The sequence below is a fragment of the Nelumbo lutea genome, chromosome 2 (genome assembly GCF_056320005.1).
Source record: "Nelumbo lutea isolate HS-2025 chromosome 2, American lotus-T2T, whole genome shotgun sequence".
Lineage (NCBI taxonomy): Eukaryota > Viridiplantae > Streptophyta > Magnoliopsida > Proteales > Nelumbonaceae > Nelumbo > Nelumbo lutea.
The window spans coordinates 114229280-114252033 of NC_142685.1; the positions used below are offsets into that span (position 1 = coordinate 114229280).

A 22754-nucleotide genomic window follows, 5' to 3' on the forward strand; every position below is an offset into this window, starting at 1 on the left:
CTACAACGAATGAGAGATCCTACCAACTGAACCCTCACTAGTTGGGTGGTTGCTACACTTGTCTGGGCTGAAGAAGTTGTCATGTATGTGACAAGTATTTCATTACATGTGCAAATGCTGTTTAGACACGTATAGTAGGACACTGTCAAAGGCTTAATGCAAGTAATGAACACAAATTTAACCCAACCCAAACAAGTGCAGCAAATCCCTTCTGCCTGTTCTGCTGCTTAGTGAGTGCTACCCAAAAAAGAAGCAAAGCCACAGTAGAAAGCGGGAATTGCAGCAAAACCAAAAACGTAACTGAAGGAGAGCCACATCTCTCCGGAATAACCGTTTCTGTATCTCTCTCTCAAATGCAGTTATATATGCAGCATATATCAGAAGATTTCAACGGGGAATAGAAAACCACTACAACAGGAGCTAGCTCTGAGAGGAGCATCGATTGATCTCACAGCGGAGAAGTGGGTGGGTGGAGTGGTGGTCAAGAAGACAAGAAGCGGGAGAATCACTAATGGCGTCCAACAAGAAAGTTATTGTGGTTGGCGTGGATGACAGTCAGGAGAGCTTTTACTCTTTGGAGTGGACCCTCGACCATCTGCTCACTCCTCTCTCTACCACCAACAATAATCTCTTCAAGCTTATTATCATCCATGCAAAGATCTCAGCTCTCTCTGTCATCCACTTCTCTGGACCTGGTAATAATTAACCCTGGTTTCTACCTAACATATTTTTTATCTGATTAACCAACTTAATCAATTTTTATTTTATTTTCTTTTCTTTTTCCCAATATCAATAAGGGCAGGGGACATTCTTCCTCAGGTGGAAGCTGATCTCAAGAAAACTGCATCACGGATTGTAGACAAGGTCCACAAGCTTTGCAAGAACAGATCAGTAAGTGCTGTTGTTGATAGTTGATAGTTGATACTTGATACTTGATACTCTCTCTCTCTCTCTCTCTCTCTCTCTCTCTCTCTCTGTCTGAGTGTCTGTCTTTCTGTTTAATCATTTTGAGTTTTTTTTTTTTTTGGCTAAAGATTTCCGATTTCCAAGTGGAAGTATGCGAAGGGGATCCAAGAAATGTGCTGTGTGAGGCTGTGGAGAATCACAGGGCAGATATTTTAGTGGTGGGCAGCCATGGCTATGGTGCCATCAAAAGGTATACAATTTTCTTCTTCTATCCTTCTTTCTCTTTGCTGATTGCACCATTTTTTAGGATATGAGATTGAAATGGAGTTTTAGGATTAATGGAGCATCTCCATTGCATTCCTGTGTTAATTACCTTCTTGGGCCTTCTCATAATTACGCTTTCATGCATGTTGATGTTGATCCCAACATCTGAATTGACGTGTCTACTACTCATTTGGTGTGCCATGTTTATGCCCCTGGCCATGGAATTAAATAAGCAGCGTTCCCATCTCTCAGTACTACACCACTGACCCTGGACTCTGAGTCATATATCCCCTAAAAATCTACATTGCACTCAAGAGTTAAGTTTGGGAGTTGTTGCTGGCCTAAAAATCTACATTGTACTCAAGAATAAGAGAGTACATGTCAGAAGCCTTGGGTGTTATTTTAGGGGCGGAGACTCCAACGGTCAAGTTAGTCAAGTGTAGGAAAAGAGTCGAATCAAACTTGAGACGAGGGCTCAGGAGCTGGGCACCCCTTTTATATTTGACCTTGCCATGGAATGATTAAAGGTTGTTGGGAATGAACGGCCAAAATCTCATCCGGCTGATGCCACATGGCACAATTCTGGGCCTAGCCGTATGCGCCTATATCAGGAATGATTAAAAATAAGCAATTACTGGAATACCTACTTGTTTTAGGTTAGCACCATACTAATAAGCACTTATTTACGTTTGGAAAATAAAACCGATCAAATAGGTGTTTATTCTCATATCCTAAAAGATGGTGCAATCGGTGCTTTTTGCCTATCTTATTCCCTTATATCATTTTGAAAATACTTATACTACTCCTATTTTTATTTTTTTTTTTTTAAGTGCCTTTTCATCACCAAACGCTCATTGATGACTTATTAGAATAAACACTTATTTTTAAATAATCACTGTTTCTAAATTCTAACCAAGTGATCTGATGTTATACAAGCCGGAGCCTAATTGATTGAAGGTTTCTCTCTGACAGGGCTATTCTGGGGAGTGTGAGTGACTATTGTACTCACCATGCTCACTGTACTGTGTTGATTGTGAAAAAACCAAAGAAAAATCGTTGAGAAATTGGATTAGTCCGACTCTATAATATCAATTTTGGCTTCTTTTATAGATGTTAACAGAACCATGAATAACCCAAGGAAACTTAGAGATTTCCATTGTTCTCTCATTTTCCTATCGTTCTTTTGCTGCGTTTAGTTAGAAATCTTTGTTAATTGGTTTGAACAAAATTACGTTTGGAATGCCAAAAAAAAAGACTATTTTACATTTTTATGGCAATATCAATTCTCTCCACAATTCTGTCATTATATACAAAACTCAACGCCCCATTCTGGTATGGAAGTAATGATAAATTTGGCATAAACCATCAGAGGTACACCTCTCTATTGAGCAAATAGAAAAACACCGCTATGTGGAAACATGTCTTTTAATTTTATTTCTCTAACACATTTATTTCATGGGATTTCGGTGTAAGTGAGCTGACACGACTTATTCGAGCTTGGCTTGCTATTAAATATTTGGGTAGTTGGTCGAGACGAGTTCGAGCTTCGCAATACCTACTTTGAATGATTCACAAGCTTAATTGAACTCAAAATATAAATAAATAGATTTATAATTTATTCTCATAACATATTTTATTTATAGTATTTATTATATATATATTATTTCATCTATAATTTTTAATATGCTTAATATTAATTTATTTATAATTGGCTTGAGTAGCTCGCAAGTATTGAATCGAGTTGAGTTCAAGCCAAAAACATGAAACTCAATCAAGCTCGAATAGAGTTTCGAGCTTTCTGTTTTTGAGTTGAGCTTGAACTCAAGCAGCCTAATACTTGGCTTGACTTGATTACACACCTAGCTTTCAGATTCAATAAATTCATGGCTGCAATTAAGGTTCAAAGTTTTGACATGATATACCCAGTGGCATATTGCATCATATCATATGTGGCATATACGGCCTTTTAAGGTTTAAAGTCAATCCTAAAATAATACAAATATGTGCAATGCAAGTACATACAAAATAATACAAAAATACTTAGTTTTGCACTCTACATATCTGTATTTGTTTGTCTTTCAAACTGAGCCTTAAGCTGAGTTTGGAAGGAGTACAAATACAAATATGTAGGGTGCAAAACCTTATATTTTATATTATTTTGTATGTATTTACGCTGTACATATTTGCATTTGTACTGCTTCCAAACTAAGCCTTAGCTACAAATTTAAGTAACTTAGCTCAAAAGCACTCCCTACTTTTTCAAAATTTGCTTTTATTGGGGCATTTCTGGATTTAGAAAAGAATGTCGAATCCAAAAGTTCCCTCCCCTACTTAAATTCAAGAATGATTAATTCTAATGGATGGCCTGGATTTGCCACACTATATAATCTCTCCTTTATGAGTAGTAAGTCATCTAAGGAAAAGAGCCTAATCCATCCTATAAAGATATGCTTTGAAGTGTGGAGCATGCATGGGGAATTATCAAAATGGGATAATTCCATTTAGATGTGTTTCCCATGACAATAATATTTAAGAAAATATCAAAGAGGGATGTGGATAGAATTGTGTTGGATTGGTTCTTTTGTTGGTGATTTTAAAATCAATGTTAATTTGGTTGCAAAAGTTTTATTTATTTTTCCTATTTTCACCATTGTATATTTTGTTTTCTTTTTATAAGGGCAACTCTCCAAATAATTACTTTAAAGGGTTAAAGAACTGAGTGCTAATACACACAATCCCTAAAGCTAATATCTTTCTTGAGATAGTATTTCACATACTACCTTGTTTACTTATGGTGTAGAAGCAATTATTTTGAATTTTGAGACTTGAGAGAGGAACGAGTAAGGGAAATGAACGTGAGTATTGTCATTCAGAGGGTGTTTGTGGAAGCATGATTTGATCTGTCAATGGATTGGGTATTAGGGTCCATATGAGCTGAAATGATCATATCATCATATTGGTTTTGGTTTAACTTATTGTAACTTGTCTGATTTATAATTGGGTCGGGGCTGATTCTTCTTGTTTCAAATCGATTAAAACCTGAACCAATTATGTAGTCAATAATACATGAAGGTCTTCCGGTTTTCTTGTAATTTTTGTTATTTTTCATGTTAAAAGGATAAATTTCATAAAATGTAGGAAAAATTATAATCAAAGCCGGCTATACATTTAAAATTAGGTTGTAGGTTGGTCTTGAAACTAATAAAACTCTGACAACCGGCTCTACATTTTAAATTATAAAAATCCCGTCATGTCATTGAAGGCCTATGTGGCTGGTGCCAACATGGGACTCTTAATCCATGTTGAATACAACAAAATGCTATACTGAAATTGCCCTTAATGCTAGGTGACTTAGAAATAAAAAAAAAATAAAAAAAAGTTTTTAGTTTTTCTCATGCTCCCTCATCTCTCTCTATCTAGCTATCTATCTATCTCACTCTTATGGTTGTCTCTCTCTACTCAATGGCAATGTGATTTGAAAATAAACAAAAAAGGTTTTTGGTTTTTATATGTACGTTCTCTTTGTCAATCTCTCTCGTTCTCTCTCTCTCTCTCTCTCTCTCTATCAATGTGTGTGTGCGTGTGTGCATGCTCGTGTGTGTGTGGGTGTGTGTCAATCTATCATTCTCCCTTAATCTCTCTAATTCTCTTTCTTGGTCAATCTCCCATTCTCCCTCAATATCTATCATTCTCCTCTAATCTCTCTCTTGCTCCCTCTTTTGTTCTTTTTATTTTCTTACACACTTGTATTGCATTAATCAAATTGCAGAAAAAAACATGATACCAACTTGGTATGGTTCTAAAATCATTACACCAATTTGATAAAATTTCATAAGAAACTCGTGGCTATGCAATTTACACCAACTTGATAAAAATTTATAACTTGATTGTATAAGTGGCTAGTTCCTTGACTAACTTAATAATTTATATGGTATTAATCAAATTGTATAAATAAACATAAGACCACTTTAATAAAATTCACAAATCATTATACAAATTTGACAAAAATTTACAAGAAACTTTTAAACCAACTTGGTATAATGATTTTAGAACCATACCAAGTTGGTCTTATGTTCTTTTATATGATTTAATTAATACTGTATAAGTTTGTAAAAATAAAAAAAAAATGAAAAAAAAGAGGGATTAGGAGAAAGATTGAGGGAACATGATAGAGATTGAGAGATCAACCGAGAAAGAGAATGAGAGTGAGAGGTTTTGGTTTAGTTGCAAACCGAAGCTGAGATAGTGGGAGAGACAAAGGAAGGAGGCGACTATGGGAGTGAGAGAGTGGAAGGGAGATCGAGAAATTAAGGGATTGGGAGAGAAATTGAAAATTCTTCTTGTTTATTTTCAAATCACCCAACATTAAGGGCAATTTCAGTATAGGATTTTTGTTGTATCCAATATAGATTAAGACTCCCATGTTGGTAATAGCCACATAAGCCTATGATGACATGGTGGGGTGTTTATAATATGAAATGTAGAGCTGGATGCTAGAGTTTTGTTGGTTTCTAAACCAACTTGCAATCTAATTTTAAATCCTGAGTCGGTTCAGATTATAATTTTCCCTAACATATAATATAATTTTAGTTTAAAAAGGATTTGTTTTACCACCATGTAAACAATTTATGGCTATGTTGGATACCACTACATCAATGCCACATAGGCATTGGCATTTGTTGTGCATGAAACCACTATTTGGTTTCAGTATTTATCAAATAAATATTAAAAAACATAAACGTTTAGATTTATGTGCACGATGCATTTGGAAAAATATCAAATTCTTATTTCCTCCAACACCCAAATGTTTCTTGAAATGAAATGCTTATGTGGCATACTTTATAGGGTGTTAGTCTAAGATGAAAAATAAAAAATGTTTAAACTAATACCCAACCAAATAACACAAACAAAAAACTTTTAAAATAAAATTTTTCAAATAAACATTTAAAACAATAAACACCCATCTATAATACCCACAAAATCAAACACATAATATAGTAAAATTTTACTCTTGGGAAAAGATGTTAAAATATTGAGATAAAACTGTCCCTTCTAATAGTAAAATTTTATAGGTAAAATTTTCATTACCAAAAAAACTGGGAAAATGACTTATATTAAGGTTGCCAAGTATGATCGATTAATGATTGTTTTGGTTGTGGTCTCGGAACTGGTCCACCCTGTCCGAAACCAAAGCCGACCTATTTAACCAGAATAGTGATCGGTGAAAAGATAACGCGACTCACAATTCTGCCTCCGAAGTCAATTTTCATATTAGTTGTACCCTTTCCGGTAATTTCGCTTGGAGGGATTTTCATTTTCCAACCCAAGAGTATGTACTAAAACCCTTTCTAAATATTTGTTATTTTGTTATCCGCGTCTCTCGCTCTTATTTAACCCGAAGAAGCAGCAGCAGCAGCGGAAGAATTGCATAAGAGAAGAAGCAGCAGCAGCTGAGGAGCAACGGCGATAGTTTCTTCTCGGATTACTGATAGTAATTATAAGACCACAGCTGAAGCAGAAGAAAAAGAAGAAGAAGCAGCGGCAGCATGGATGGGAGACAGGGAGTGGTGGAGGTGTCTAAGGGAATGCCTCCTCAGAACCCGATAGTCCAACTGCAGGCCCGATTCAGGGACTTGGAGGTTGGGTTCCGCTCTTGGCTTTCTAAACAGTCTTTGCCGGTGGAGGCCGCCGTTGTCACCGCTACCAGCGCAATTCAAGGGGCTGCTATTGGTGCCTTCATGGGTACCCTCACCAACGATATCTCTTCTTCGTTTCCCACTCCTCCTCAAGCTCCTCTCAACCCTCAAGCCATGGCTTCCCTCAAGCAAGCCCAGGTCCCCAACCCCTTCTTTCATCTGTTTATCATTTCTTTTTAGTGTTTTAATTAATTTCTTGAAAATTATCCTCCCGGTAAATGCACAATGAAGGGAGTTGGAGCTCACTCTGAGACCGGGGCTTGTTTGGTCTTTGGATTGGATAACACTAGGTTTTGTTTCGATAAGAGGCGTGCCTGGTTTTTCTGTTGCTATTTTTTTTGTGTCATTTTGACGAGTTTGTTTGGATTGCCAGGTCATATTCAATTTATTTACGTTGGTACAGTTCTAAATTGTTAGATCATGGGTTTCATAATGCTAATCCTTGTGTTCGTGGGAAACTGGGTGATTATCTTCCTCATTGATATCTAAATTTTCCAGAAATATGATAAATATGGACTGAACTTTTGACTTACGGTTGGAAGAGTGGGGAGGGGTTAAACACTCTGGATTATTTGATGCCTTTCGGTGTTCTGCTCATTCTTATTTATGCATCCTGTCTCAGGCGTAGTCTCGGCATGAATGTGTACTATCTAATTGTAATTAACTTGCATTTAACTAATCAATCACTCTTAAGAGAGGGACCTAACGATATTGTCAATTTTGACTGCTTCTGATTATAATTGCTTGCTTTGACCACAGGCTCTTTCTGGGGGCCCCTTGGTGCAAGCCCGTAACTTTGCAGTCATGACCGGTGTCAATGCCGGCATATCTTGCGTCATGAAAAGACTTAGAGGGAAAGAGGATGTTCAGACTAGGTAAGTTCAAACTAAATTTTCTGGGTGATTATTCTTTTGTTTTTCTTTTTAAATTTCCTACTCAATTTTCATTTGTTTGGATTTATGTTATATTTTACTACGGTTTGTAATCCATTTTTTTTTTTCTTTTTTGTTACTTTAAATTTGCAATTACAGAGATGTACTGGGGCAATTTTAGAACGGATAGAAGGTTGTCAAGTAATTTGTATTGTACTTTGTACCACTAGTAACACATTATATGTAATGAGCTTGCAGCCCAAGAATATGCCTACTGGATCCATTCATAAGGAGGAAAAATTCATATTGGTTAGGCAACAAGAGAAAAACCTGGCCGGAAATTTAATCATAAAATGTAATTCCATTGAAGACGTTCTTGGATCTTGTTCATTGACAGAATAAAACAAAATTCTAGTATTGTTTTCTAAAAGAAATTTAGTATTGGTGAGCAAAGAGAGTGAGAAGCAAATGAGTACCATCTTATATGCATCTTGACCAAATTGGTCAAGATGAGAGAGGAAGAGGGCAATATATTGGACGACCAGCAATCTTCAGCTAGACAGCTACTATACAAGCAAAATCTGAAATTATCGTTTACTTAATTTAGTGTGGAAGCAGTCCTGATGACAGAGATATACTTGGAAGGATGTCACTGTAAAAACCCTAATATATGAAATATTGTAGAACAAAATCGTCCAGTTCTGTATATAAGTTGTTTATAATTTGAATGTTAATGCAGAAGTAAAGTTTTCCTACAAAGGAATACAAGATGCAAAGTTCAATTGGATGGTGGTTGGTGTTGTAGCCATCTAGCACTGGGTTTGATCCCAAATTAACTCCTCAAAATTATTTGCTTGATTTATTATATTCTCTGTTATCAATTCATGAATTTAAATTACAAGGTGAGTGCTAAGGATTCTTCTTGCAGCATGGTGGCTGCTTTTGGTTCTGGAGCCATGTTTTCACTGGTCAGTGGCATGGGGGGGCCAAATCAGGCAGCAAATGCAATCACATCGGGGGCTTTTTTTGCACTTGTTCAAGGTGGTCTTTTCAAGGTAATGTATTAATGGAAAGAATGTGTAACTTCTGAAACACATTCTTTTACTTCCCTTTTATATAATTGTCAGAAAAAGATTGGCATTTGTTTGCATTTAAGTTTCATTTCTATATCCATCTCTTATTGTGAAGCAATCTGTTAGTGCTGACAGAATCTAACATTGCTGAAATCTTTAAACTCTTCTTTTCTTCATATCATTGATTAATGTTATCCTTGTTCTAAGAAATTGAAATCCTTAAGATAAAAACTTAACTCTTAATCATTTGCTGGTTATATTTACATCTTTATAAATTGTTGGTCTTGTCCAATCATGTGATGGTAGATTCAACTAGGTCTGTCAACAAGTTCCGAAAGTCTGATGCTCAATTTGACATCCGACCTGGTTAAAATTTGAGTCTGATTAAATATTATTATTTTATATACAGTTATATAAAGTATATAACTAATAAATTGAATATTTTATATTTATATTTTTTTTTGAAAAAAAACTTTATTCGATAAAAAGAGTAGACACTCAAAAAGTTACATAGGCAGAAAACTATCACTAAATAAGTAATCCCTGTAAGCACCAGATTTAGCTAGTCTGTCAGCTTCAGAGTTTAGCTCCCTTGGAATCCAGACCACGTGAGCACTCAAGGAGGAGAGGATGTCTCTCGCTTCAGCAAGGCAGTGAGCTAAGGCCCAACGACACTGTCAGGATTGGAAACCAATTGATGGTGTTGGCTGAATCTCCTTTAATGGTAAGGTTTAATAAACCCACGTCTTCTGCAATCCTGATGCCGGTTAAAACTGCCATGACTTCGGCCTTTGTTGAGGAAGCTGCACCTGGGTTTCTAAAAGCACTCCATCAAAGTACAAGGTCGTCTCCCCTTCCTCCTCAGATCTGAAACTGCAGGAAGTGTTGAGGTGTATGTGATTAGAGTGAAGAAAATTTATGGCGTTTCTTTGGAGGTCATCAAATATGACACCTCTGAAATAAATTGAACTGGAAGTCCACAGGAAGCATCTGTAACAGATTAGAGAAATCAGCTCCTCATAGATTTTTGTTCTGTTGGTAAACACCAGGTTGTTTCTCTCTTCCCAAATGCTCCAGAAAATAGCATGTGCAACAGATTGCCATAAAGTTATCCCCCTTTTGCTTAATCCTCTTCCTGACCATTGCCCTAAGCATTCAACCACATTTTCTGGGAAAACCCAACTGTTTTCAAATAATATTAGAAAAAAGTTCCAAAATTTTCTAGTTTCCTCACAGTGAATCAGGATGTGGTTGGTAGATTCCCCGGCTTTAAGGCAGAAACAACAGACACGAGGAGATAGATAAGACCTTCCATGGTTCTTTTTCTGAAGGAGATCATAAGTGTTGATTTTCTTTAAGCTGGCCTCCCACACAAAAAAACAGACCCTGGAAGGGATATGAGCACACCAAATTCTCTTGTAGGGGTACTGACCAGTAGTTTGTTCTTCCCTAACTAAAGCCTTGAAGCAAGATTTGGTTGAAAACTTACCAGAAGGGTGAGGGGTCCACGCACAAAGGTCGGGAATTTTGGGAGAGATATTACCTCTCTCAGGGTGTGCAAGAAGCTAGTAATTTCACTAAGTTCCAGGTCCCTTAGTGGTCTCCTAAGAGTTAGATTCCAATTGAAATGGGGGGGGGGGGTAAAACCTGGGATATGGAAGCTTCTTGATTTAAGGTAAGGCTGAATAGGCGAGGGAAGGAGTTGGCTAAGGTAAGACCTGGGAAGGATATGGAAGCCATTGGGGGGGTAAAACCTGGGATATTTATCTTAACCCCACCATAAGATATATATTTTTCTAAAAACTTGTTATTTTTTTCTTCATTTTAGGCATAATAAGTTGGACTTGGATTAAATCTGAAACCTCCTAGTTCAACTTGATTACAGCTCTATATCCAATTATCGTAAGGGACTCTGAAGTGGCACCGAGTTCCATATCTATCCCCCCTCCCTATCTCTGTTTGTTTGTGTGAATGATAACAGAGCTGGTGTTTCCCCAAGTCATTTGTAAAATCAAAGGGAGAGTGGTTGGTCCTCAATCCAGTTGGTTGCTAATCTGTGCAGTAACATTTTTGGGGCTTCATGGGTTGAAGCCCATGTGTTCAGATGTACAGATGTACAATTTTTTATGAGAACTCTTTTGATATTTATGATTCAATGAAGAACAAATTCATCTAGTGCTTGCAATGGGCATTGCCATTTATTATGGGAGAGGAGAGGAGTTATGCACTCTCTCTTATATGCCAAACCACAAGATTACCTACTTATTCATGTTTTCCATAATCAACAGAATGTACTTACATTCATCGGCAAGAAAAACCTTGCTATCCAAATATTACAATCATCTAATAGCTGGCCATACATGTAAAAGTTTCTGTCTACAATTTTATAAGCACTCCCAGGTCCAGGAATTCCCAATGAAGACTCTGTCTTGTCACTGCAATTTTTTCTATATTGTTCATAGCCAGGCAATTGGCAATCCTTTGAACCCATCTGAATGAGCAGTTCAGGATTCTTCCTATTTCTTTTGCTTCTTTAACAAGAAACTGGAAAATCCAAGGGATCTCTTCTGTACACAACCAATGGATGACAACTTGGCAATCCCCCTTTATAATCAGATTTCTCCAATTATTTATAGCTGCTAACTTTAGTCCTTGAATTACAGTCAAAAGTTCAGTCCTCAATGAGTTAGCATATCCTACTGGCTCCAAAAAGTTGAGTAAGATACTGCCTCTGTCTTCTCATGCCCCTCCTTTTCCATATGCATCCAGGTTGCCTTGGCTGCACCTATTAAAATTTAATTTTATTCTGCCCGTTTCAGGGAGGAAGCCTCCATTTCACTAATCTGTGTTCAATGCATACTTAAATGTGCCATCTATAAAAAAAATTGCATACTTAAATGTGCCTTGTCCCGAAATTAAACTAGAATTAACCAATGGATAAGCTCGATGATAGATGATTGAATTATTTTTTATCAAGTAGGTGGGTGTGGCCTTCTTTCCTGTTTTTATGCACCTGAGAAAGAGTCACTCTTTAACGTTGTTTGTAAATGTTTTGATAGAGATACCAATGGTACTAGAGAGTAGAGAGTTTTTTATTTCCTTTTGTCTTTTTTATTGGAACAGTGGTACTTGAAGTTACCCTTTTTTTCCTGAAGTTTCTGAGGCACTAATCTGGACACTTATTCTTACTTGATTAAACATAACAGGCACAAGGACTAGACACTAGGGATTGAAAACAAGGTAACTGTTCTAACTAGAAAAGCAAGTAAGGCTAACAAAATTGAAGGGTAAAGAGAGGACAGCAGTGCATTTACCTTCTGTATAGCTTGCTTGTATTTGATTGGTCTCTCTCTCTCATACACACCCACACACACACATCTATTTTCATCATATTGTTATTGGTGTTTGGTTAGTACTGTAGGAAAAAAGTGGGAGGATTATCGTAATCTGCAAAGCATTGTCCTAAATTCTTCATGTGATGCAAGTGAATCTAGGAAACCTGATCAGTGATCGATATCTTAGATTGCTTAAAATAGAATTATCCAAAGAGAATCTCTCTTATGTTTTCTAATGCTAACCTGTTTGTGCTTGGATCGCACATAATAAGATGCAATGCTTCAAGGGATCCCTGGACCTCCAAATACATAAAAAACATATGTAGTATAGTTGGGGTAGAATATCTTGTTGTTGTTTTCATTAACCAAATAGCTAGTTACACCCAAACTCCACAACCCTACAAAGCAAGGTTCAAAATATCAATACGCTCGATACACCGGTAGAGGCATAACGGGCAGTGTTGATAGCTTTTTTTTTTTATTTTTTTAGTTTTTTTTTTTTAAATCTGGTTCAGAGGGGCTGGGTTAAGGTCTGTCCACTCTCTGAACCAGTTGAAACCCCTATACACCTCTGTAGGGGTGTATCGGGAAGCTCCCAATATGGCCCGATATGTGTCGATATTTTGAACCTTGCTACAAAGTAGCAACCAATTAGTAACTGACTCTAAGAGACCCATATCCCAATAAACCCATGGTCCCTTGCACTTCTAACTTAGCAAGACTGCACCTAACCAACAGACTTCTTAGCCAACTAGACGGGCCCACCTACCTGCCCAAATTATTTGATACTTATACATTTGGAGACCCATAAGTCGTAACATTCCTTCCCCCATAAGATGAACCTTGCCTTCAAGGCTAATGTACATATAGATGTAACAACCATGGGTAGAGGACAATTAGTTGTGGGCTCATATATTTCACAGCTCCATTGATTTTTCTCTTCATCTTGGATTTCCTAGGCTTGTGGCTTGGATTTTCAGGCTGTGAAATTTCTTTATTTTAGCCTTTAAATTTTCCTCCTCATCAGTTCATCATCCTTAATAGGCTTCATGCTAGGCTTGCAGTTTGGATTCTTGGGCTTTGAATCTTCTTCCTTCCCTTTAATTAGCCTATTTTCCTCCATGATTAGCTCATCTTTCTCTACAATTGGCGGCCCTGTTGGCATTGTCTCATTAGTTTGGTTGGACCCGCATTCTAAGATTTGATGGATTGACCTACTTGTAGAAAGATGACCCATCTTTTCAGCTAGAAGATCAAAATGTGCCTTCATATGTGAGTGAGAATACCCTCTGCATTTCCTTCATCATTTGCTCTTGCTTGATCCTCAAGGAGTCCACTGCAACTTCAAGCCGTACAATGCCCCGCTCAATTTTTTTTTTGGTGGACGAGAAAAATGAATGGTGGTGAGGTGGAATCCAGAGATGGAGGAGAAAGATATGGAAGATGGTGGTCAGTTTTGCATTTGATTGGATGCAAAGATGGGTTATCACTTATCAACAACAAGCCAAGAATGCAGGCTCTACTACCATTTGTTATGCGCCTGGATTGCATGCTACAAGATTGGATGCTTCAAGGGATCCCAGGACCTCCAAATATATAAAAAAAGTATGTAGTTGGGATAGAAAATCTCATTGTTGTTTTCAATTAATCAAACAGGTTTTAATTAAATGGCTAGTTACATCCAAACTCCACAATTACACAACCCTACAAAGTAGCAACCGATTTATTACCGACTCTAAGAGATCCTTGTCCCAATAAACCTGTCTTTCTTACCGGAAAGAACATGTGTCATACACTTCAAACTTAGCATTACTTAAATGCACACTAGCCAACAGACTTTGTGACCAACTAGATGGGCCCACCTGCCTGCTCAAATTATTGGACTCTTCTATAGTTGGAGACCTGTAACATTACTGTTGGCCTAATAAGGAAATGGAAGGAAGTGGCACAATTGGATACTCATAAAGAAACTATCAAGATGGATCGGAAACCTCCAGAACTAAATAAATTGAAGCTGAACTTTGATGGTAGCTCGTTTGGAAACCCAGGGAGGGCAGGTATAGGGGGTCTTTAGAAGTCATGATGGAGAAGTTATGGATTTGTTCTCAGGACCAATTGGGTATGGAGACTCGGTTCAGGCAGAAATTCTGGTGCTCTTATAAGGCTTGAAATTAGCAGTACAATTAGAAGCTAGACAACTGGAAGTATAAGGGGACTCACTATTGGTCATCTCTTGGGCTAAGAAAGTTAACTTAGCACCTTGGAAATATAGATTCACATTCAGGGAGATTGGCCGTCTTGTAAAGAGTCTCAACTCTAAATTTGGTTGGGTTAAAAGGACAGTAAATGGATTGGCAAGTGCTCTAGAAAAACACGGAGTTGACGGGTCTACTTTATTTTGGGAAAATTTGTAGCTGATTGTAGCAAAACAGAGAGATGATGGTCCTTATAATCTGGGGCAAATTGCATACTGTTATACTCTGGACTACAGAGTAGCTAGCACTTGTAATCTTTTTCTAAATTAATAAATTAAGTTTCTTTGCTGATAAAAAAATGATGGATGGGGAACCTATAAGTTTGGTGATAATATTGGTGGGTTAATATCTAAATTAGTTGCATCAACAGCTGTTGAAAGAGAATCTCTTTTGGTTGAGGGTGAATTTGTCGATACTTAGGTTGATGGTTTAGCATGGCTTGCAAAGAGAATATATCGTCTAGCTTGTCCTTTAATGCAATTTTTTCAGATGCTCAGTAGTAGAAAAAAAGGAAGAAGAGGAGAGAAAAGGGGATAAGAGTAGAGTAATACCACTCTATGGAATCTGCTTTTTACTAACCAAGAATGAAGGTTATAAAACTTAACCTTTTGCCACCAAAGATTTTGTTAGGGACCTGCCTAACTTAGGGTTCCTTCGAGGGAACCAGCGTCTAGAATGTAGAGAGTTATATTCAGTTACAGTGAACAGCTAAGAAACAACTACCCAACAACCTTGCTGATGTGGCTCTTGCTGACTTGGTTGTCACTTGTATACTCGATTGACTGGTGGTATACTTCCACACATAGGCCTAATGGACTGGGCTTGAAGCCTTGAGTGCTTGGAAATCCATGGTTAGGTAGGCCCAATCACACAGTACAACCCCAAGTTGCTATAGCCACTGGATTCTGATGATGCGCATTTCGGCAGCTCCCGATTGGTAGGTGACTCGGATGCCTGGCTGAATAATCCCTACCTGGAATGTGGCTTGGATGCCTAGCTGAATGGTTCCTACCTGGAAGGTGGCTTGGACACCTAGCTGAATGGTGACGAGTTGGAGAGGTGGCTATGATGCCTAGTTGAATGTTGACGAGCTGGAGAGGTGGCTCTGATGCCTAGCTAACTGGTGACGACCTGGAGAGGTGGCTCTGATGTCTAGCTAAATGGTGACGAGCTGGAGAGGTGGCTCTGATGCCTAACTGAGTGGTGACGAGCTGGAGAGGTGGTTCTAATGCCTAGCTGAATGGTGACGAGCTGGAGAAGTGGCTCTGATGTCTAGCTGAATGGTGACAAGCTGGAGAGGTGGTTCTGATGCCTAGCTAAATGGTGACGAGCTGGAGAGGTGGCTCTGATGCGACCTGCAAGGAAACAGTGTCAAAGTGCCCAGGTTGCTTTACCCGGGGTGGGCACTCTGATGCTTAAGTTAGCGAATAAGAGATTTTAAGACAGCTAAATGTGAGAGAGCTAGAGAGCTACGAGAACTAAATTGTGCATCTACCTAGGTCTCAGGGGTTGATGCCCTTATATAGTTGGGTTGTTGTGGGTATTGCGAAACGCTCCCGGAATCCTCGGCCCACGACGTATGGGTCTGTTCCGCTTTGGAAGGAGGATAACGTGCCAATTAATAAGGCTTACCGTTTCCCTCCGATTCGGGCGGGATGAGGATAAGGCCTACGGTTATGCGGCGTGATCCCGAAAGGTTCAGAGACAACTGGCAAGTTTCTAGAGAGGTAGGTCGCTAGGTCGGCGACAGAGGCAGATCGCCAGGTCGACAGTAGAATTAGGTTGCCAGGTTGGCGGCAGAGGCAGGTCGCCAGCTGGGACCCCATTTTGGCTAAGGCAAGTTGTCGCCTAGGTGATGCTAGGATGTAGTCCAGCTGTTCTGATATGCCATGTGTCATGATGTCAGTGGAGGGCCAAATCTGCCCTCATCAATTGCCCCCCACTCTCGAGCTGAGATCAACTCAGTGAAGGGAGTAGATTCGTGCTTCGTCGTTGGTCCTTTGGCCTGTTACCAACATATTTCGAGGTCAACTTAGGGGTCCTTGATGCCGTAAGCGATTTGGCTTCCCCTTGCGATATGTGTGTCGATGTTGGAATTTAAATAGCGGGTCGGTGTCACGGTTGCACTGTGTCAGTCTTCTAAGGTGCTGGTCATCTACTCCTACAATAAGCCACAAGGAGCTCAACTAGCAGGGACAACTTTACTAACTGCAGGTGCCAGCTCGCATGGGAACCTTGAAAGGCTCAACCCGCAAGGGTGATTGCAGTTCGTTGGCCGCCGACTCCACGGGAGCCACAAAGGGCTCGACTTGTAGGGGGACCTCGCGAACAGGGCTGACAAGGCTCGTCCGGGCTGATTACGTGTGTTGCTAGGTCGGCAGAGGTAGGTCGCCATCTCGGCGTTAAAGGCAAATCGCTTGGTCGGTGGAAGTAGGTCGCCAGGCTGGCGGAAGCAGGTTGCCAGTTTGGAGGCAGGTCTCGAGGTCTCGAGGTCATCAGAATTTTGACAGTCTGGTTTTGCTCTTAGCACCTCGGCCTACAGACATCTTGTCACCTCGGCAGGACTGACCTGTGAGGGCGGCTCCACAACCTATTGGCCATCAACTCGCACGTAAAGCATGGAGGGCTTGATTTGTAGCGCGGCCTCACGGTTTGTTGGCTATCAACTCCCACGGGAACCATGGAGGGCTCGACCTGTGGGGTGGCCTCACATTCTGTTGGCCGTCAACTCTTGTAGAGAGCACGTAGAGCTCGACATATGGGGGTGGCCTCACAGTTAGGGAGATTCTGTCCGGGCAAGATTGCGAGAACTCGTTAGGCTAATCATTTTGCTTCTGCCCCTCCTAGGGGGTTCTTTCGATGAAGCGCTGTTGCTGTTGCTTGAAGATGTTATTACTTGAGGCTCGGAGAATCGGGTGAGAACATAGCCTTTTGTAGCGTTTCCCATAGACGACGCCAATTGATGATGCGCATTTCGGCAGCTCCCGGCTAGCAGGTGACTCAGATGCCTGGCTGAATAATCCCTACCTGGAATGTGGCTTGGATGCCTAGCTGAATGGTTCCTGCCTGGAAGGTGGCTTGGACGCCTAGCTGAATGGTGACGAGCTGGAGAGGTGGCTATGATGCCTAGCTGAATGTTGACGAGCTGGAGAGGTGGCTCTAATGCCTAACTAAATGGTGACGAGCTGGAGAGGTGGCTCTGATGTCTAGCTAAATGGTGACGAGTTGGAGAGGTGGCTCTGATGCCTAACTGAGTGGTGACGAGCTGGAGAGGTGGCTCTAATGCCTAGCTAAATGGTGACGAGCTAGAGAGGTGGCTTTGATGCCTAGATGAATGGTGACGAGCTAGAGAAGTGGCTCTGGTGTCTAGCTGAATGGTGACGAGTTGGAGAGGTGGCTCTGATGCCTACCTAAATGGTGATGAGCTGGAGAGGTGGCTCTGATGCGACCTGAAGGAAACAATGTCAGAGTGCTTGGGTTGCTTTGCCCGGGGTGGGCACTCCGATGCTTAAGTTAGCGAATAAGAGATTTTAAGATAACTAAATGTGAGAGCTAGAGAGCTGCGAGAACTAGATTGCGCATCTACCTAGGTCTCAGGGGCTAATGCCCTTATATAGTTGGGCTGCCATGGGTATTGCGAAACTCTCGTGGAATCCTCGGCCCACGACGTAGGGGTCTGTTCCGCTTTGGAAGGAGGATAACATGCCAGTTAATAAGGCTTACCGTTTCCCTCCGGTTCGGGCGGGATGAGGATAAGGCCTACGGTTACGCGGCATGATCCCGAAATGTTCAGAGACAACTGGCAAGCTTCTAGAAAGGTAGGTCGCTAGGTCGGCGGCAGAGGCAAGTTGCCAACTGGGACCCCATTTAGGCTAAGGTAAGTTGTTGCCTAGGTGATGCTGGGATGTAGTCCAGCTGTTCTGATATGCCATGTGTCATGATGTTAGTGGAGGGCCAAATCTGCCCTCATCAGATTCCAAGAACAACATCTGCCCCATTGAAGTCCTGGGGATATAAGTCCACCACAAATGGTGGGTTTGGATTTCCAACAATACTTCAGTGCCAATGCCATCACACTTGGGGTTGCTCCCATTAGCAACATGAACGGGAAAGGCTATGGTGGGTTGAACTGGTAAACCAAGCTGCTTAGCTAGAAAACATGTAATGAAATTAAGTGTGTTGTCACTGTTCTGATATGCCATGTGTCATGATGTTAGTGGAGGGCCAAATCTGCCCTCATCAGATTCCAAGAACAACATCTGCCCCATTGAAGTCCTGGGGATATAAGTCCACCACAAATGGTGGGTTTGGATTTCCAACAATACTTCAGTGCCAATGCCATCACACTTGGGGTTGCTCCCATTAGCAACATGAACGGGAAAGGCTATGGTGGGTTGAACTGGTAAACCAAGCTGCTTAGCTAGAAAACATGTAATGAAATTAAGTGTGTTGTCACTGCTAGACAAGTAAGCGCTTGTAACATTATTTCTGGAGTTTCACCATTAAAGTGACCCCACTCTTGATCTGGCAGAGTCCTCTCTAAATCATCACCCTTGGGGCCATCTGTCTGCAGCAATAATACTTGGTGGGTCTTGCAATGGTGGCCTGGCTCAAATCTTTCCTCACAGTTATAACAGAGACATTTCTCTTCTCAGGCTTGCATTTCAGCCCAAGAAAGTTGCTTAAAAGGAAAAATTGGTCCTGGCCCAGGATAAATCAGAAATTCAAGCTTGGTGTTCTTACCTGACCCAGAGCCACTGCAGCAACTGCTTCTATGGCTGACTCCTTCCCGATCACCTTCTCTGGTTGCACCCTGAGGCATGTGAGGAAATTGATCCAGACGGAGTGCCATTGCCATTAGGGTTTCTTTGGTTTCACAGATGTCCTGTCACAGGATGGAGCTGCACCTCCCAGGCTCCAACTAGTCAACTCTACCTCCACCAGTGTCATTCTCAACTGCTTTGATACCAAAATTGTTAGGAACCTGCCTAACTTCGAGTTCTTTTGACCAGCTTCTAGAAATGTAATTCCTTTGTTCCTTCATCCATTCATACAACTATTTATAGTTTTATACTCCATACAACCATAACAACCTTGATGTTAAATTCAGTTACAGTGAACAGCTGGGGAATAACTACCTATGTGGCTACTGCTTGTATGCCCAACCACAGGTCTGGGCTCCCTTAGCTTCCCTGTGCTAACAGATTTGCTGTGCAACTCAACCTGGTTGGGTTGTTTGTTGGGCTAAGGGAGAACCAGGCCCAACCTTTGCAGTTGTACTACTGCTTGAGACCCAACCTAACCTGAGGAAAATTTTGAGCTAGACAGCCTGAGGTAAACCAACCTAATCCCTAAAATGACTTGACTTATGTGAATGTTTTCTAGTGTCAAACACGTTTAACTTAAAAAAGTTGCATCGCATTTAAGGAACACCCTTAAAGCAGGGTGTGTGTGCAACTGCAGGCGTATGTGTTTAATTGATCACTAGCAATTTTTGTTTGGGACCTGCAATTATACATGCATATTTTGTTTGTGATCTGCAATCGCTGGATCTTGAAACATTTAGACTAGTTTTTTATTTGATTTAGGAAACTAAATTAGGTTCCGTTTATGATTAAACTATGGATTTTATCTAGAAGAGTGGGAACCAGATCATTCTAACTATTTTGTTTAGGATGTAATATCTAGGTGATAAGTCTTGAAGCATTTTGGCTAGGTTTTTATACGATTTAAGTATACTAAATTAGATTTCATTTGTGATTAAATAAGTGTTAGTAGCCTTTGGGGTGGGTTTTACACTTGAGCTAGGAAATTAAATTAGATTTTATTTGTAATTGAAGGATTCAAACTAAAATTTTAACTTGAGTTAGAAAACAACATAGATTTAGAGCTATAATGGGGCCGATGTCACTCTAGATATATTCTATTTAGAACTAAAATTTATTTAGCCTTTGTTTTTTCTGATTGGGGAAGCCTACCCATGTGTTTGAAAGAGAAATCATCCTCCTAGATATTGCACCCCTATGATTCCTGTCATCTGTAGTATTTTTCCATCTCCCACCTCTTTAAAAACTGGTACTCTACCCTTTAGCTCTAACTTGTATTTGTGGATAAGTTTGATTAACTGTATATTCAAGAAAATAGGTCATTAGATCTCCACATTACTTGCGTTACATGTGGAGAGCTTAACTTGTTTTATGATACTAATGATTTTCTCTTCTGGTGTCGCCTAAGCTAACTGAGAATTCCAAGAAACTATCCGTGCTGAAAGAAATTGTTGGGTTTCTGCAGCTAGGGCAGAAGTTCTCCCAGCCACCAGCTGAAGATGCATTCTATACCAAGACAAGATCCATGCTCATAACTCTTGGCCTTCAGAGTTATGAGAAGAATTTCAAGAAAGGATTGTTGACAGACAGCACATTACCTTTGCTTACAGATAGGCAAGTAGTTGAAGATTTTCTTTGAGTGTATATCCTATCAGCTCCTTTCAGCAATCATTGATAGTTTATATTTCAAATTATAAAGAGAAAAAGATAAGATTGTTCTAAGAGGTCTTTATCTGTTTCAGTGCTCTCAGAGATGTGAAAATCCCTCCTGGTCCAAGGCTTCTCATTCTCGATCACATCCACAGGTTTGAGCCAACTCCATGTACAAATTTTCCCCCAAGTTATCTTTTTTTTGCATCTTACCCTCATTGAGTCGTGATTTCACTATTTCAGGGATCCTGAGCTGAAAGAAAGGCGATGAGACTGTAGTTTGCTTCTTGCATTACATGAGTTAGTTCCTATTAAACAACTTATATGTTTCGTAGAGAGATCCTGTGAGCTTTTATTTAGTTCATTCTGCAAATTGATGGCCACAGTTTGATTCATTTTTAAGCCTGTTATAGCTTCAAAGTTTATTTATCAAAGGATATTGTTTTTTTTTTTTTTGATAGATATTACAGGGTATTGTTATTTACAATTACTATAAACGACTCTGGTTGTCTACTGGAGTTCTAGTTTTGTTGCAGTTGTAACTTGTCATTTCACATGGAACTGGTAGTCATTAGTATTTGTTTAGGGGGTGTTCTCCAACATGAATGCTTTTGTTTTCATTTGTTTCCAAAATCGCTACATCATTAAAAGAATTGAAACATGTTCTTAAGCTATGGTTGAGAAGCAAAAAATATATAAAAAGTGAGTTTTATTTCAAGAAACAATCCCAAGCTAGGAGGTGTTCTCCAACATGAATGTTTTTGTTTTCATTCGTTTCTAAAATTACCACCTCATCAAAAGAACTGAATCATGTTCTTGAACTATGTTTGAGAAGCAAAAAAGAGTGTGCTTTGTTTCAAGAAACAATCCCTTGTTAGGTGTTCTCCAACATGAATGTTTTTGTGTTCATTTGTTTCTAAAATTGCCACATCATCAAAAGAATTAAAACATTTTCTTGAATTATGTTTGAGAAGCAAAAAAAAAAAGAAAAAGTGAGTTTTGTTTCCGAGTGCAGTATGAATTATGAAACATGATATCAATCACTAGATGTAAATATGTTTTTTAAACCAGAAATTTAAGAACACATTTTATATCTTAGTTTTGGAAGCGAAAAAAAGGCGTACAAACAAGAACATTTTTTTTTTTGTATGTTTTTTTTGTTTCGAGAACCAATTTGTTTTCAATCCAGATGCTTTTGTTTTGTTTCTGGATCTCTCATTCTCCCAATAAGAAAATTGATTCACATTGGAGAACACCCCATTACTGTTCCACGATCAGAAAATAGGCTTGCAAGAAATCTAGATAGATACGTCTTTATGGTCTATATGCTTTATTGTAGCAAACTTACAATTACAACTTGTACGTAGTCTATACAGGAGCTCTGAGCAATGGGGAAAGCATCCAAGGAAACAAAAAACAAAATTAGGGAATAGCCAAAGAATTATAGGACCAGTTCTTTGTACACCTTGTACTGCAAAACCTTAAAAGTTGGTACTTGAACTCTTAGCTTTAGGGTGGAGGCTTGGGCAATATGTATCAACATATTTAAGTTTGAAGGAAAAAGTTAATACTTAGTACTCCTAAAGCACCATAACCAACAAACTTAAACTCTGAGCAATGGTTTAAAAGGCGTGTGGGAGGTGTACGCCTCGAGGCGCACCTCCAAGTGAGGCACCCCAAAAAGAGGGCGTTGATGCATTTGGGGCATGCCTCTGACTTTGAGAAATAGAAAGATTTCAGCAAAAATAAGAAATCAAATCAACCTAAACCCATGAAGTGGTCGAGTTGGGTTGGGGGTTCCAAGTTCTAACCAATGTTTTCAACCTGCTGTTCATCAGGCCATTCGAATTGTTCAAACCGTTACCTGGTCAGAATTT

General features: G+C 39.5%; 2 protein-coding genes across 2 annotated transcripts; both read left to right on the top strand.

The window, feature by feature from the left end:
• The first annotated feature begins 208 nt into the window (after window positions 1-208).
• LOC148872962 (universal stress protein A-like protein) lies at window positions 209-2447 on the top strand. Its single transcript, XM_088967958.1, has 4 exons — window positions 209-695; window positions 803-891; window positions 1035-1156; window positions 2143-2447. The coding sequence occupies exons 1-4, from the start codon at window positions 512-514 to the stop codon at window positions 2228-2230; spliced, it is 483 nt and encodes a 160-aa protein (XP_088824084.1). The 5' UTR covers window positions 209-511; the 3' UTR covers window positions 2231-2447.
• A 4066-nt stretch (window positions 2448-6513) lies between these two features.
• Window positions 6514-21412, top strand: LOC148872963 (Mitochondrial import inner membrane translocase subunit Tim17/Tim22/Tim23 family protein). Its single transcript, XM_088970219.1, has 6 exons — window positions 6514-7004; window positions 7626-7741; window positions 8667-8793; window positions 20693-20841; window positions 20970-21032; window positions 21121-21412. The coding sequence occupies exons 1-6, from the start codon at window positions 6717-6719 to the stop codon at window positions 21146-21148; spliced, it is 771 nt and encodes a 256-aa protein (XP_088826345.1). The 5' UTR covers window positions 6514-6716; the 3' UTR covers window positions 21149-21412.
• Window positions 21413-22754: the final 1342 nt, after the last annotated feature.

Excerpts from the sequence above, each read along its gene's own strand:
- LOC148872962 (XM_088967958.1), top strand. The coding sequence starts at position 512 with ATGGCGTCCAACAAGAAAGTTATTGTGGTTGGCGTGGATGACAGTCAG. Across the intron at positions 696-802 it reads CATCCACTTCTCTGGACCTG|GGGACATTCTTCCTCAGGTG; the intron begins GTAATAATTAAC and ends CAATAAGGGCAG. Across the intron at positions 892-1,034 it reads AGCTTTGCAAGAACAGATCA|ATTTCCGATTTCCAAGTGGA; the intron begins GTAAGTGCTGTT and ends TTTTGGCTAAAG.
- LOC148872963 (XM_088970219.1), top strand. The coding sequence starts at position 6,717 with ATGGATGGGAGACAGGGAGTGGTGGAGGTGTCTAAGGGAATGCCTCCT. Across the intron at positions 8,794-20,692 it reads TTCAAGGTGGTCTTTTCAAG|CTAGGGCAGAAGTTCTCCCA; the intron begins GTAATGTATTAA and ends GGGTTTCTGCAG. Across the intron at positions 21,033-21,120 it reads ATTCTCGATCACATCCACAG|GGATCCTGAGCTGAAAGAAA; the intron begins GTTTGAGCCAAC and ends TCACTATTTCAG.